Genomic DNA, 14,132 nt, shown 5'->3' on the forward strand with positions numbered 1-14,132 from the left:
TAATGGGTACAAAATAAATAATACGCTATACACAAATAGAATACAGATAACAAAATATCAAGGGAAAACCCAGTGTCTCTAACGCTGTTGGTCGGCGGCGGGCCGACGTGGTTACCATTCGTGAAACAGAGTGTCGACTGAACGTGTTTTCGACAATTCGACGACGCATTACCCGCGCGACTGTTGAAAGCACATGGTTTCTTTTGTTTTTTATTTCAGTATTCAGTGTTTAATAATTTATTTGTCATATCTATTCAAAGTTCATTATGGCAGACAACGATGTAGTAGACTTCTTAAAAGCTTGGGACCTAGTGAAATACATCGACATATTCCGTGGTAAGTACGCATATAATATAATACCTACTACCTACTTTAGTACTTAGTACTTACTAACTCTTAAATATTAAATTTTTACATTAATCGTATAAACACAATAATAAATTGTATTTAAAGTACATCATTGCAATATTATAACACTATTTTTTTGTCTTTATATCGGTGTGTGGTACACGTGTTGTAGGTACCTACGAATACATTACATATACTACATAATATAGGTTGTCGAAAATTGCTACATTCTCGAGCCAATGTCTATTTTACAAAAAATATAACTATAGGCTAGGTCCTAGGTATAATTCTTGTGTGTACTACCTATACATTTTTGTTATTTAAATTTGTATTTACTATTGCCATTCATTAAAGAATATAGTTTATTATTATAATAGATTATAATCAATTCTATTACGATAAGAAATATTAAAAAATGTTTTTAAATAAAATAAAAATACAAATATTATAGTATTTATAAATTTATTTCATACTATATTCGCAGAAAATGAAATTGATATGAAAACTTTATTGCTATTAACTGAAGACATGATAAAAGAACTAGTCCCAGTAATTGGACACAGAGCACGATTAATTTCAAATTTACATGAATGGAAAGCTATAGTACAGGGAACAACTGATTTAGTATGGATATTTTTAGTTGCTTAAAATTAATTAAACTAAAGAATAATTTTTTTTTTGAACACAAAGTTTTTTTAAATTCTACTTATTCATAGTTTTTAAGAATTCAATTTTTATTTTAGCATGACCCACTTGATATTGAACCCCGAGACAATATTGGCAGTATCCTTCTCGAGTTGACACAAACTGATACCAGTAATTCCAAAGACTATCAGCATATTCCTTTTACATCTGTTGTGAGTAAAATATTCAGTGATTTGAGGGTTTTGGTTAGTGAGCACTATTTAAAAACTTGTTATAATTTTAGGATACAACCGCATCAACTCCATCATGTACTCTGCAAGTAGAAACAACTGAAGAGGTTTCAGATGATTTTGATGCGTTCTCTACAAATGTTTCACAAAAATCATATGAAAATACAGTTGAGTACCTATAATTTACTATGTGTAACAACATACAGGGGCATAATTGAAGCGGTCAATAGATAAAGGTGTTAACTGAAATTTTTTCAAAAATGCATTTTACTACATGAATAAAAGTATTATAATGTTATAAACATTATATCACAATTTGATGACGTTTTATTTAGTAGTTACCAATAACAGTTATGGTTACCTACATGTTATAAGAAGTTAGTTAACACCTTTATCCATTGACCCCTTCAATTAATAATTATTATAATAATATGGATGCATAAATATTATAATATGGTACACAGTAGTCTAATATCATGTTTATAAAGTTAAAGAAATTCTTTAGGTGTGTTTCAAAAGGCTTCGCTCCACATTTTTCCGCCACTGACAACTCATAAATAAATTATTAAAATGTAAATTCTTTAAGCCTTCTTTAATATGATGTTGTTTTGTATAAGAATGATTTCATTATTATGACTTTTTTGTGTCTGCACCTAATTGATAACTATAAATTTACCAGACTTTTTACTATCTAACCTAATTATTAATTTTTATATAGTTGTTATACCTATCAATAAAAATCTTCATAATTAAAATAATATCATGTTGGTATATTTCTTATAAAATCATATAAATACTAAATAGTAATAATTTTTTACCTATTTAAGAGCTGATAGATCTACTTCAAAGTGCTAATGAAGGCAAAGCATTATTAGCTACATATCAAAAAAAGGGATTATTGGACAGCATAGGCCGTAGACGCCTATGTAATTTGATTATTAATAAAGAGCTAAGAGATGATGTTAATAAACGAGTCCCATCATCTAGGCTACATGAACTAACCTATCAAATTACACTTGTATTCAGTCAAGAACGTTCAGCAGTCTATTTTATTCCGTATCTGTCGTATGGTCCCGGCTTAAAGAGGGCAGCCAAAGGAAAGTTGTTGGACTGTTTAAATAACAGAAGGAGGGACTATAGAAAATCAGGAATCATTAATACCTCACGCCGTAGTTCAACATCTTCTTCTGGTCCGTCTTCTCCAACGGAAGTATCTAGTGGGCTTAACCGATTTGTGACCATCAACCCTCAGGAAGATGTAGAAGAAAACCAGAAGTGGTTGAGAAACTCAAGTGATCCTTGGAAGTTAGTAGAAGAAAATTGGGATAAAACTGTTCATATCCGTTTGAACAAAATTGCTTCAAAAGATGGACAGTCTATAGTACAGTACATGACAGAGTATCCTGCTTTGAAAAAACCAACTGGTTATCTTCTTGTAAGTATGGTGTTCTGTATTATATTATAATATTATATTATTAGGCAACATTTAAACAACAATAAATTAATATAAAACCCATATGTGAATAACTAATTTAAAACAAAAAAATTCACATATTATGCTAATAGTGTTATATACATGTAATTAAAACTACTAGTTTCAGACTGGAGCTACTGGTAAAATTCAATAAATCATAAACAATAATATGGTATTTTTATGTTAGTTTTTAATTTGACTTATGTCATGGGTGAACGGAGGAAAAAAATTTTTTTTGAGGGTAGTAATATTAATATTTAATAGTATAACAACACTTTATACTATTAAATATTAATACCTACTGTATTACTATACCATTAATTTGGCGTTTGTGCAAATTTTTATTTTTTAAATTGTTTATTTGAATATCTTTTGTAATATAACAAGTATTAACTCACTATATTTAAATATTAATACTTATACATATTTTTATGTTTTTTTGTTGTTAAGTTTTTAAAGGACTTTGATATAGCATTTCCAAACTCATCTGATAAGCTATATCAACATTTGCCGCTTTACAAAAGGCGAATATTTGAGTTGGCAGTTGAAAAAATTAGGAAATCAAAAGAACTTGACACTAATGAACTATTGAACAGTTATTTACAGTTTGATGTTGTAGGTTAGTTATTGATAGATATATTAATATATAAGTATTTCATACTATATTAATTATATATACCTAGATTTATTATACCCATAAATACCTATGTATACAATGTTCATTTTACTTAAATCCAAAAGTAATCAATTCATTTATAATTACAGACAAAGAAGAAACATCAAATATTGCTGCTTTTCTATGTCTCCCGTTCATCATTGGTGTCAATAGTACAAGAGCTAAAAAATCAAAAGCACTGTGGCGACCTTCTAAACTCGAAGCCAGAGATGGTTTCATTACACATGTGAAAAGTGATGCTGAAATTCTTGAAACGGTCACTAGAAGAAGGGAAAAGTTGAGAACATTTGGACAGACATTGCAACCTTTTATTATAATTGTTGGTCCAACGATTAATGAAATATCCAGTTACTTGGTAGTAGTTGACAATACTTATTATCGCCTTAATACAATAATTGCAGCAGTTGATTGTTGCTTTAAAGTTATTTTAACACTAAACGCCGAATATCCCTCGGAATCTGCATTAATTTGGTGTTTTATTCAAAAGGGATTTTACAATATCACTACTCCATGGGATAAAAATTATACTATTGTGAATGCACTTTTTTCAGATATTAATTGTTTACCTTAAAGTTAAATATTAATTATAATCTATAATTTTCAATATGCCCACTTGTTTTTTATGTAAATTAAAACTGAATAGCATTAATACCATGTTTACACATTTCAATTTCCAACATTCATGCAATACATTTGATACATTTTATTGTGCAGAAGATGGGTGCTTGAGGTCTTTTAATCTAAAAAACTCTTTCCGAAAACATTTACAAAAACATATTTTAGATGAAGAACTACATCCTTCGACTTCCCAAACCGAGTTAAAAAACAATTTCCCTTCAGATAAAATTATAAATATTGATAACTACTCTAATGATTTTTCTCCCGAGAGTCCAGATACAGCAAATAAAACTAAAACTATTAACCCCGCTGAAATATTGAACAAGTCTATTGCTAATTTTATTGCATCTTTATATGCTAATCCAATTATACCTAGAAATGTTATACAAATAGTTGTTGATGGTGTGGAACAGATTTTTTCTGAGGGTATAGTTATTTTCATTACAAATTATGTTGAACAAGTATCAAACAAAAATAAAATTCCTGAAAATTATTGCTCTATGTTTAATGATGTTGGAAGTATTATTGAGAATGCTTTCGTTTGTTTTAAAACTGAACATAAGAGATTTCGTTACTTTGCTGAGTCAGAATCTTATGTAGAACCTAAAGAAATTATTATTGGCCAACGTTTAAACAGAATAATAAAAAAAGGTGTGTCTATTCTTGAACCTATTAGCTGTACTGAACAATTTATACCCTTGAGAAACGTTCTGAAACAATTTTTTTGTCTTGAAAATGTCCTTAGTGAAACCTTAGAATACTTGTCTAGCTTAATGATAAATGATAAAAGTGTTATAGGAAATTTTGTTCAGGGTACCTTTTGGCAAAGCAGAATGAAAAAATTTAATGGTAAAACCGTTTTACCGCTCTTCATGTACTTTGATGACTTTGAAAGTAATGTACTTGGGAGTCATTCGGGTGTTCATAAAGTGGGAGCAGTGTATGTATCTATCCCATGTATACCACCTCATCGTACATCAGTTTTAAGTAATATTTTCCTTGCTTTACTTTTTCATTCTAGTGATAGAGTGGAATTCGGAAATAATGTTATTTTTAATCCTTTAATTAATGAACTAAATTATTTGCAAGAAACTGGTATAGAAATAGATACTCCTGTATTTAAAGGTGTATTGTACTTTGATTTGGGATTAATTATCGGAGATAATTTAGGAATCCACTCAATTATTGGTTTTACTGAAAGTTTTTCCTCAAATTATTCATGTCGAATTTGTACTATAAAAAAAAATGATTTAAAATTTCAATGTTACGAAGATGAAAGTATGCTAAGATCTATTGATCAATATTATATGCACTTGGAAATGAACGATCTAAGTGCAACTGGCATAAAAGAAAAGTGTGTGTGGTTAGATGTTAAAAATTTTAATTTGTTTGACCAAGTAGGCGTTGATATAATGCATGATATTCTTGAAGGATGTGCGAAGTATATCATGGGTTTTATTATATCTTATTATGTCAAGGACCTAAAATTATTTTCGTTACAAGTTTTAAATGATAGATTATTTGCATTTGATTTTGGTCCTGAGAAAAATAAACCGTGTACAATAAATATGGATCACATTGATGTAGGAAATGTAAAACAATCTGCATCTGAAATGTTAATATTAGTTAGATATTTTGGATTAATAATTGGCGATCTTATCCCTATTGAAGAACCAGTTTGGATTCTATTTATTACCTTACGTAAAGTTTTAGATATTATGTTATCACCTGCACTTGAAGAAGGAAGTATTTATTTACTAAAAACTTTGATAGCAGAACTTAATGATCTTTATTTAAAATACAGTAACAATTGTCTTAAACCAAAATTCCATTTCTTGGTTCATTACCCATCGATGATTAAAAAGTTTGGTCCTGTTAGTCATATTTGGGCAATGCGATATGAGGCAAAACATAGAATTTTAAAAATTTGTGCTAGGTCGTCATTTAACAGAAGAAATCTTTGTTTAACGTTAGCCATTAAACATAAATTACAGCTCAATGCAACATTTTATAAGGGTCGATTGTGTGCTACTATTGATGTAGGTCCTCGGAAGATCATTAATTCAATTAAATGTAAAAAAATTATTAATGAACTCAATCTCGATTCCAAAGAAACACTATTTCCTGTTACTTGGGCTACTGTTAAAGGTACATGCTACAAAATCAATAGCATACTAACCCAAGATATAGATAATGATAATAATTTTAAATTTATTTCTGTCAAAAATATATATGTTTATGGTTCTGATAAAATCATTTTTGAATACATTCCTTTTATTAGTATTGGCTTTAACGAACATGTTTCTGCTTATGAAGTAAGATTTGATGAATTAGTAGTTGGTAATAATTTTATTTTCCAAAATTCTATAATTTCTCCTATACCAAATCATATAAATATTATTGCGGATGGAACTAAGTATATAACATTAAGGAGTTCTTTGTAATGTATTTTTCACATCTTGTATTGAAACGTTTTTAATATCAACAATATTAATAAATTATCTTAAATATAGTTTATGTTATTTGTTTTAAGTTTACTACCTATGTAATGTAAATAAATATAAAATAAAATAGATTTATTATATATGTTTTTAATATTTAATTCACTCTCAAATCTTGTATATTATTAGGTAAAAAAATTTTTTATTAATCTATTAGAACAGATTTTTTATGAATGAAGAATATTATTTGATATGTAAAATTAATGTAATTTTTGTTATTAAATTTTTTTTAGTTCACAATATATGAAACAATACAAATGTAAAACTATCCAACAATCATTGTTATTTATGCACCCTTTTCCAAATACAAAGTTGATTAATATTGACTGCTAAAAAAGTTGAAACAGTCAGTGAAAACTATATTTACTACTACAAAAATGTATTTGTATATTACAATATAATTTGTACGACAAACAATTAAATTTGGTTGTATAGTATGTCTAACATGACCATTTTGTTATCATTACATAATAATTTGCTGCTCGCATGGTTATATATTGTTCCCTCAACAATAATATAAAACGTACATTTGTTATGCCTACAGAAAATATTTTGTGTGTTCTGTAAGTGAAACAGGAATGTATGCGTTTCTGTTACATTATTTCTGCAAGCATTACCAGATAACGTTTTGTAGTAAACACAATTGCTCTTGTAAAAACAACTAATAGCATACAACCAATAATGACTTGTCATCTTAACCGAAATTACTGCTGTCCCTGAGCCAACAACTTTTCACTGTTGTGGTAACCATAATTTGGTTATCAGAATTAATTTTTTTTTTCAGTGTGAGGGCGTCTGGGACGCGTGGCGGTAGCGAATGGACGGTGACGGGGAATCGTGGAATAAACTCTTAGGGGTGATGTCTGCGAATCCCGACGGCTGTCACTCGCTCCCTCGGATCGAGTAAGCATCTGGGATGCGAGGTGCTGTGTTGAAAAACGTTGATGGTGAGAGGTCGGTGGAAAATTGCTCTTCGGGGTAACAACCGCTGAAACTCAGCCAGTGGCCTACGTGGGTAAAACCACTTAGGTGCGCCGGGGGCGCGTGGTAAACGATGCAGGGCCGTAACAAGCCTGTAGACGCCGGCGGGGCGTGGAGAATGGAGTACTCACTCCATTGTAAAAATATAAAATGAGGGGACGCGACCACCGCGCAACCTACGAGCGTGGCGTTGTTAGGGCCCACCACTAGCCCTCTTGTATCTGGAAAAAGTAAATAGTAGGGAGGCCAAGTGCTAGCTATTCCGGTAGCAATGATGCACCGCTGACCGAAACATCGCACTTTAGATGCCTGGTTGTAAAACTGGGAATAAGTACTACGGGAACGACGTCTGGAACCAAGCACCGGGTAAAACTGATGTGGACGTCTGGGATCGGATTCGTAGTGGCAGTCATTCACTTGACGATAGTGGTTATTGGCCGCATGCTGGTCAGGCGAAAGCTATCGGTGAGCATTCTCCCGGGAGCCTAGCCACTCTGCCGATAGGAGTATATCATCGTGCGGTTGCTTAAACCATATTAAGCAACGGGTTGGATAGTTCCGCGGCTTCACCAGTAGTCGGCAAAGAGAAATGATAACATCCCGAAGCTAAATTGGAAGCCAAGTGAAACACCCCTGCTGCCGGGGAGGCCACACGGTCCCTCCGCGCAGGAAGGGCGATCGGACAGTCAACTCGGGTCTCACGTGGCGATGCCGACCGGACCGTAAGAAAGGAAGGTGCCTTCATCAAGAGGGTGACGAGTTTCGCACCTCATATACCTTTCTATGAAGTGTAGGACTTAGTCCATTCTTGGAACTCCAGAGCCTGAGAGTGTACAGCTGCTACAACTCTCGCAACGACACCACCGAAAACTTTGCCGCCTTTCTAGACGACGTCCACCGGTCCGTCAACGAGTGCGACCGCCGGACCCACCTAGTCATCTAAGTTGACTTCAACGCCTGGTCGCAATAGTGGGGATCGGCGCGCAACGACCGGAGGAGGTTTAAATTCTTAAATTTTTACATTAAATAACTAATCGAAAAAAGAATTATGGACTAGGATCACAATTATGCATTACCAAGACACAATATACGTAAGTTCTCTTAAGTAATTACTTATTATTATATTATGTATTTACATTAACATGTAATTCTATTTTTAGTTGACAACGTTAAGATGATTTAGATCCTAATTTTATTCTTATTACTGTTACTGAAGTTACTAAATGTTTTATACGCACATAGCATTTAGTTAGTTGCACAACATATTAATATTTAATATGTCATGTTATATTTTATATTAGTGTTTATTATATTTTTTAGTTGAAGAAGTTGTACATGTTTTTGATGACAGCGATTTTATTCCAATTACTGAAGATCAAGGTACTGAATAATTTATATACACAATAAATGTATTTAATAATACATCATATTTAAATGTCAAATCAAATTATATACTAGTATTTATATTTTTTAGTTGAAGAAGTTGAAGAGGATTTGGATGACAGTAACTTTGATCCCGATTTAACCCTAATTACTGAACTTCAAGGTACTAAATAATTTATATATTCAACAATACAGTTGTTACTACATAATATTTACATGTATATGAATATTTAACATATTACAGGTAATCAACTTATTGAAACTGCAAGGAAAAAGAAGAAGTTTAGTCTGGCAGATAAGAAAACAGTATTAGAAGAAAAAAGGGAATTAAAGAATGTCAATGCTAAGACAAAACACCCAAACCGTTCTCTTACATGCCCAGTAGATTGTACAAATAAGTGTAGAGACAATCTATCCACTGACCATCAAAAGTTTTTATGGGAAACTTATTGGTCTCTAACAACGTATGCCCAGAGGAGACAATTTTTAGCAAAATGTTTAACAATTACATTTGTAAAACATCGAACAACAGTAGAGGGTTCTGTTGATAGCTACAAAGTCACAATCCAGTGGATATAAGCTTCCCGACTAAAAAAAAAAAAATTTAGTACAGGTATGTAAGACTACTCTTCTAAATTTCCTTGGCTATACAAATAATTCTGTTTTAACAGAACTAGTAAAAATATGAACAGTAATTTTTGTATGTCATCTGTTACTGAAAATAGAGGACGGCAAAATATTAAAAAATATATCCCCAAAGATATTGTAGCTGATCATATACGGCTGTACAAACCATGTATAAAGCGCTATAATTATGGTAAATGCACACAAACCGCCACACAACAAGGAGAAAGCACTACTACCGTCCACCGAAGACAGCCAAAAAGCACAATAACGAGCCTAAGAAAGTACGAAAAACCGCAGTGTTCACTCACTATACTGCATCCCGCAAGCTACCAGAAAGGTGCAGATATAGGGCTGACGACACTGACCCATTACCTCTCGATCTCCGACTTGCAGTGGAATACACTGACAAGCCTGGAGCATCCGTCTTCTTTTCAAAGTTAATTTATTTGCGAGCGGATTCCGCCGTGGAATTTGCGACCCGTTAATAGTACTTTTGAGTACAACCCTCTCCAAACTATTAGTGTGAATAGTGATACGGAATTTACCGTATTGAACAAGCTAACTCACACTATAGTTGGTGAGGGAGATACAATATTCGAGGTGCGCCGTGAGGTAGTGATACGGACATAATATACCGTATTGAACAAGCTATCCATACGACACATTATCGAACTTTGTCGGATCACGCACGTCGTCACGTCGCCGTAACCGAATCGTCGTCAGTTCGAAGTCACCGTCGCACTCAAGGTCAACAGCTGCAGCCACACAGTGAGACGAATCATCATCGCCGGACATACGAACACCCGCCACCGAAGCGACATCAGAAGCTGTCCGCACGAAACTTGCAAAAACAACGTGAGTTGGTCTATAAAATCCTGATATATATATTATATAACTGTGACTCGAAGAGTATATGTATAACAAAAAAGAATATATTGTAATTTTATATTAAATTAATTATCTACGACGTGAGAATAAAAAAGCACATATCAATCAACCACCGTGTTTTAATTTCTTACAATGTCATCGTTCGGGAGAAAAACGTTTGAAAACTGCCCCAAAAATTATCCCAAAACTAATAGGTTCTAAAAAATTAGGTGATAATTGCCCCCAGCGCTTATAAATATAAAAACGATGGCACGTGTTCGGTTATGTATCGAAAAAATTACATGTAGGCCATCCATGTAATAGAAGTGAGTTACCTCATATAAATTTAAACGCAGTAGATAAATTGAATATTGCCAAGAAGTTATCATTAGGTGTATCACGTAATATTATATTGGGACAATACGAATCAACAGAGAATCAGGAAATATGTAGCCGTATTAGTTTATTAAATTATAATGATGTGACGAATATTGCAAAGCAATTTAATCTTAACGAACCTTTTCCTAAACTATTTAATGACGATTCTAAAAATATTGCAAGTTTTGTCCTAAAGAACAACAATTCAATATTTTTTTATAAAGAAGAAGGAATCGAAGATGATCAGTTTCCAACATTAAAGAAGGACGACTTTGCTTTAGGATACATGAATAAAAACCAAGAGCGTAATTTGAAACGCTATGGTTATAAAACAATATGTTTTGATGGCACACACGGAACGAATCCAAATGATTTTATTTTACATACATTGTTAGTAACAGATGTAGACTGCGAAGGCTACCCAGTTACCTTTTTACTAACCAATAGAAATGACGAAGTGGTAATTAGTGTTCTGCTTGAAAAAATCAAAGATCGACTGGGTAGTGTGTCGCCAAAAACAATCATGTCAGATATGCAGACTTCGTATTTTAACAGTTGGATAAAAAAAATGGGTCCTGTGAATCACAAGCTATTTTGCACATGGCATGTGCACGAAGCCTGGCGTAAAAATTTGTCCAAAATAAAGAAAAAAAGTAACAGTCCCTAAAATTCTATATGATTTATCTACTTAATTAGATATTGGAAAATTTCAAAATAAACTACACGTTTTTCTGTCAAACAACGATGACGATCTTCAATTTTTTTTAGATTATGTTTTCAAATATTATGGCCAAAATCAACAGTTCTGGGCATACTGTTATAGGCAGAATGCCGGTTGTAACACAAATATGAACTTAGAAAGCTTAAATAGTTTTAAAAGAAAAAATTATGTGTAGATCAATGGTCAGAAGAGTGTACGATTGTTTAAGCTACTTGGATAAATATTTAGTAATGAAAGAAAATGATGTAAAAAAAGACAAATACGATTCAAACGCACCAATAAATTGAAATGTCACCGTGCAAATCATAAGAAAGTGGAAAAACAAAGTGAATTAAAAAGTATGGTTATCAATTCATTAGACTATAACTCTTGGTTAGGTTCAATCGTTCACCGATAAAATAATTATGTACAATGTACTTAAAAAAGAAGTGAAAGAGTGTACATTGTATGCAGGTGAGATATGTTTACATCCTTGCACACAATGTAAGCGTGTTTCCACGATTACGCGTGTAATTGCCAGGACCATTCAATTAAAAATAATATATTAATATATGCAAGCATATTCACGCCGTTGCAATGAACCTCCTCAGCCAAAAAACCGACAGCAAATGTAGACAAACGATGTTACGGAATAAACCGAGACACACAAAAAGGTCATTATCAAGACCACTAATTGACTAAAAACGAAGCGGTCTGACAGATGAAAACCACACCAAGTAAAGGCGAACGGCAACACAACGGTGTGATTTTCATCTGTCACAACAGAGGCACGGGCCAATCAGCAACGGACTAAGTTATCGAAATGGGTATATATACCGGACGATTTCGAAAACTTAGTCAGTCAGCAATCGTCTAACAGTTCCAGTTCAGTCTTCGAAGCAGCAACAGTTCAGTACTCCCAGCTCTCTCAAGACCCAACTTACCAACAGGCAACAGCGCCAATAAAATAGCCGTTTTTACCGCTACCTTCAAAAGGCACCAGTGCCTCAAAACAGCAGTTATCACCGCTCCACTACAGGCAACAGCGCCCACCGATCGGCTTCGATCATCGTTCGACAGGCACCAGCGCCTAAATCAGCAGTTTTCACCGCTCGTACAACAGGGCACCAGCGCCCACAGGTGAGTCGACGCGGAAGCGTCGGAAACCGTCCTTCCGTTATAGCTGTCGTGGGGCCGCGCCCCCACATTGCCACAGCACCCCCACCCCACTTTACCAACCAACACCACCCACACCTTCACTCCTCCCCAAAAAAAAAAAAAAACGCTCTTTTCAGAGCGACAGTAAAAACACTGCCACTTTCGCGATGGGCGGTCGTAAACCGCTTAAGCGTAAAGGAGGTAGCGCCTCTAACCTAGCCCACAAACATGCACGCCAACGCTCAGCGCCTCCCTCTCCTTCACCACCGCCAAACTCTTCCGACTCCGAGACAATCGAGTCCCTTTCGGACTCAAGCACCATGACATCCTGTACCTCCGATAAAGATCCTACCTTAACTGCGGTAACTAAACTCGACTCACCATCCGTACCTAAAAATATCCTAACTTCCGCACCAAAAAACAACTTAACTTCCGTACCTAAAAATAACATAACTTCCGTACCAAAAACCACTACTTCCCAAACCTCTCCTGCAACCAAACCTCCGACCAAACCAAAAAACTCCAGACCTCCGCCCATCATCCTAAACTCCAGCTCCTGGCGTAAGATCGCCCCGGTGATATACAACCTCCCCAACCTTTCCCCAAACTCAATGACCGCCAAGTCATCCGCAAACAACAAAGATTCCATCCAGACATCAGACTCGGTCCAATTCCGTTTGATTCAAAGCACCCTATTATCCAATGGTACTGAGTTCCACACATTCTCTCTCCCAGAAGAACGATCTGTCAAGGTCGACGAGATCAAACGGGAACTCGAAACCCTCGGCTTCTCTACCTCATTCATCCGCCGTTTCGGCACTCCTGAAAAACCCATGCCCTTATGTCTTGTCCACATTACCGCAGACCAAAAATCCAAAGACATCTTCCTCCTACACAATCTGTTCTATATTTCCATCTCGGTAGAACCCCTAAAATCATCCGGCCCCTCCCAATGCTTCTCGTGCCAACGCTTCGGCCACGGCTCTCGAAACTGCGGACACCCGCCGAGGTGTGTTAAATGTGCTGGCAACCACGCTGCCAAAGATTGAAGTAAAACCCGTGAACAATCACCGACCTGCTGCAACTGCGGCGGCCCTCATACCACCAATTTCCGTGGATGTTCCCACTTCCTCGAACAAAAGCAACTCCCACCACCAACCTCTGTCCCTATCATTCAAATTCCACAAACCCAACCACCACCCAAATCTTCCCCTCAACCTCCAGCCCCAAAACCGACCTCCACAATTTCCTACGCCTCAGCTACTTCAGGGTCTGCTCTCACTCCACGTGTCTCCCCAGCCCCCCAACTGGACTTAACCCTTATTCTAAGCCTCCTAACTAACCTCCTGACTGCCATATCCACCAACCAGGATCCGCAAACGCTGATCCAATCGACTATCAAGACATTCCTGACCATACTCACTCCTCGCAATGACTAACTTAAAAATTCTTTTTTGGAATTCGAACGGCATAAAGCACAAACTCAACGAACTACAAGCTCTCGCACTTCATCTCAAAACCGACATAATCTTACTAAACGAAACTC

At 34.8% G+C, this 14,132-nt stretch overlaps 2 protein-coding genes across 2 annotated transcripts; both read left to right on the top strand.

Annotated features, from left to right (window-relative positions):
• The first annotated feature begins 266 nt into the window (after positions 1-266).
• LOC111026501 lies at positions 267-3,990 on the top strand. Its single transcript, XM_022304601.1, has 7 exons — positions 267-336; positions 833-972; positions 1,092-1,205; positions 1,277-1,390; positions 2,053-2,658; positions 3,148-3,316; positions 3,463-3,990. The coding sequence occupies exons 1-7, from the start codon at positions 267-269 to the stop codon at positions 3,942-3,944; spliced, it is 1,695 nt and encodes a 564-aa protein (XP_022160293.1). The 3' UTR covers positions 3,945-3,990.
• A 36-nt stretch (positions 3,991-4,026) lies between these two features.
• On the top strand, positions 4,027-6,310 carry LOC111026502. Its single transcript, XM_022304602.1, has 2 exons — positions 4,027-6,139; positions 6,273-6,310. Exons 1-2 carry the CDS (start codon positions 4,027-4,029, stop codon positions 6,308-6,310), a joined length of 2,151 nt encoding a protein of 716 aa, XP_022160294.1.
• The last annotated feature ends 7,822 nt before the right edge of the window (positions 6,311-14,132 follow it).

Source organism: Myzus persicae, unplaced genomic scaffold (genome assembly GCF_001856785.1).
Source record: "Myzus persicae strain clone G006 unplaced genomic scaffold, MPER_G0061.0, whole genome shotgun sequence".
In the NCBI taxonomy this organism is placed as follows: domain Eukaryota; kingdom Metazoa; phylum Arthropoda; class Insecta; order Hemiptera; family Aphididae; genus Myzus; species Myzus persicae.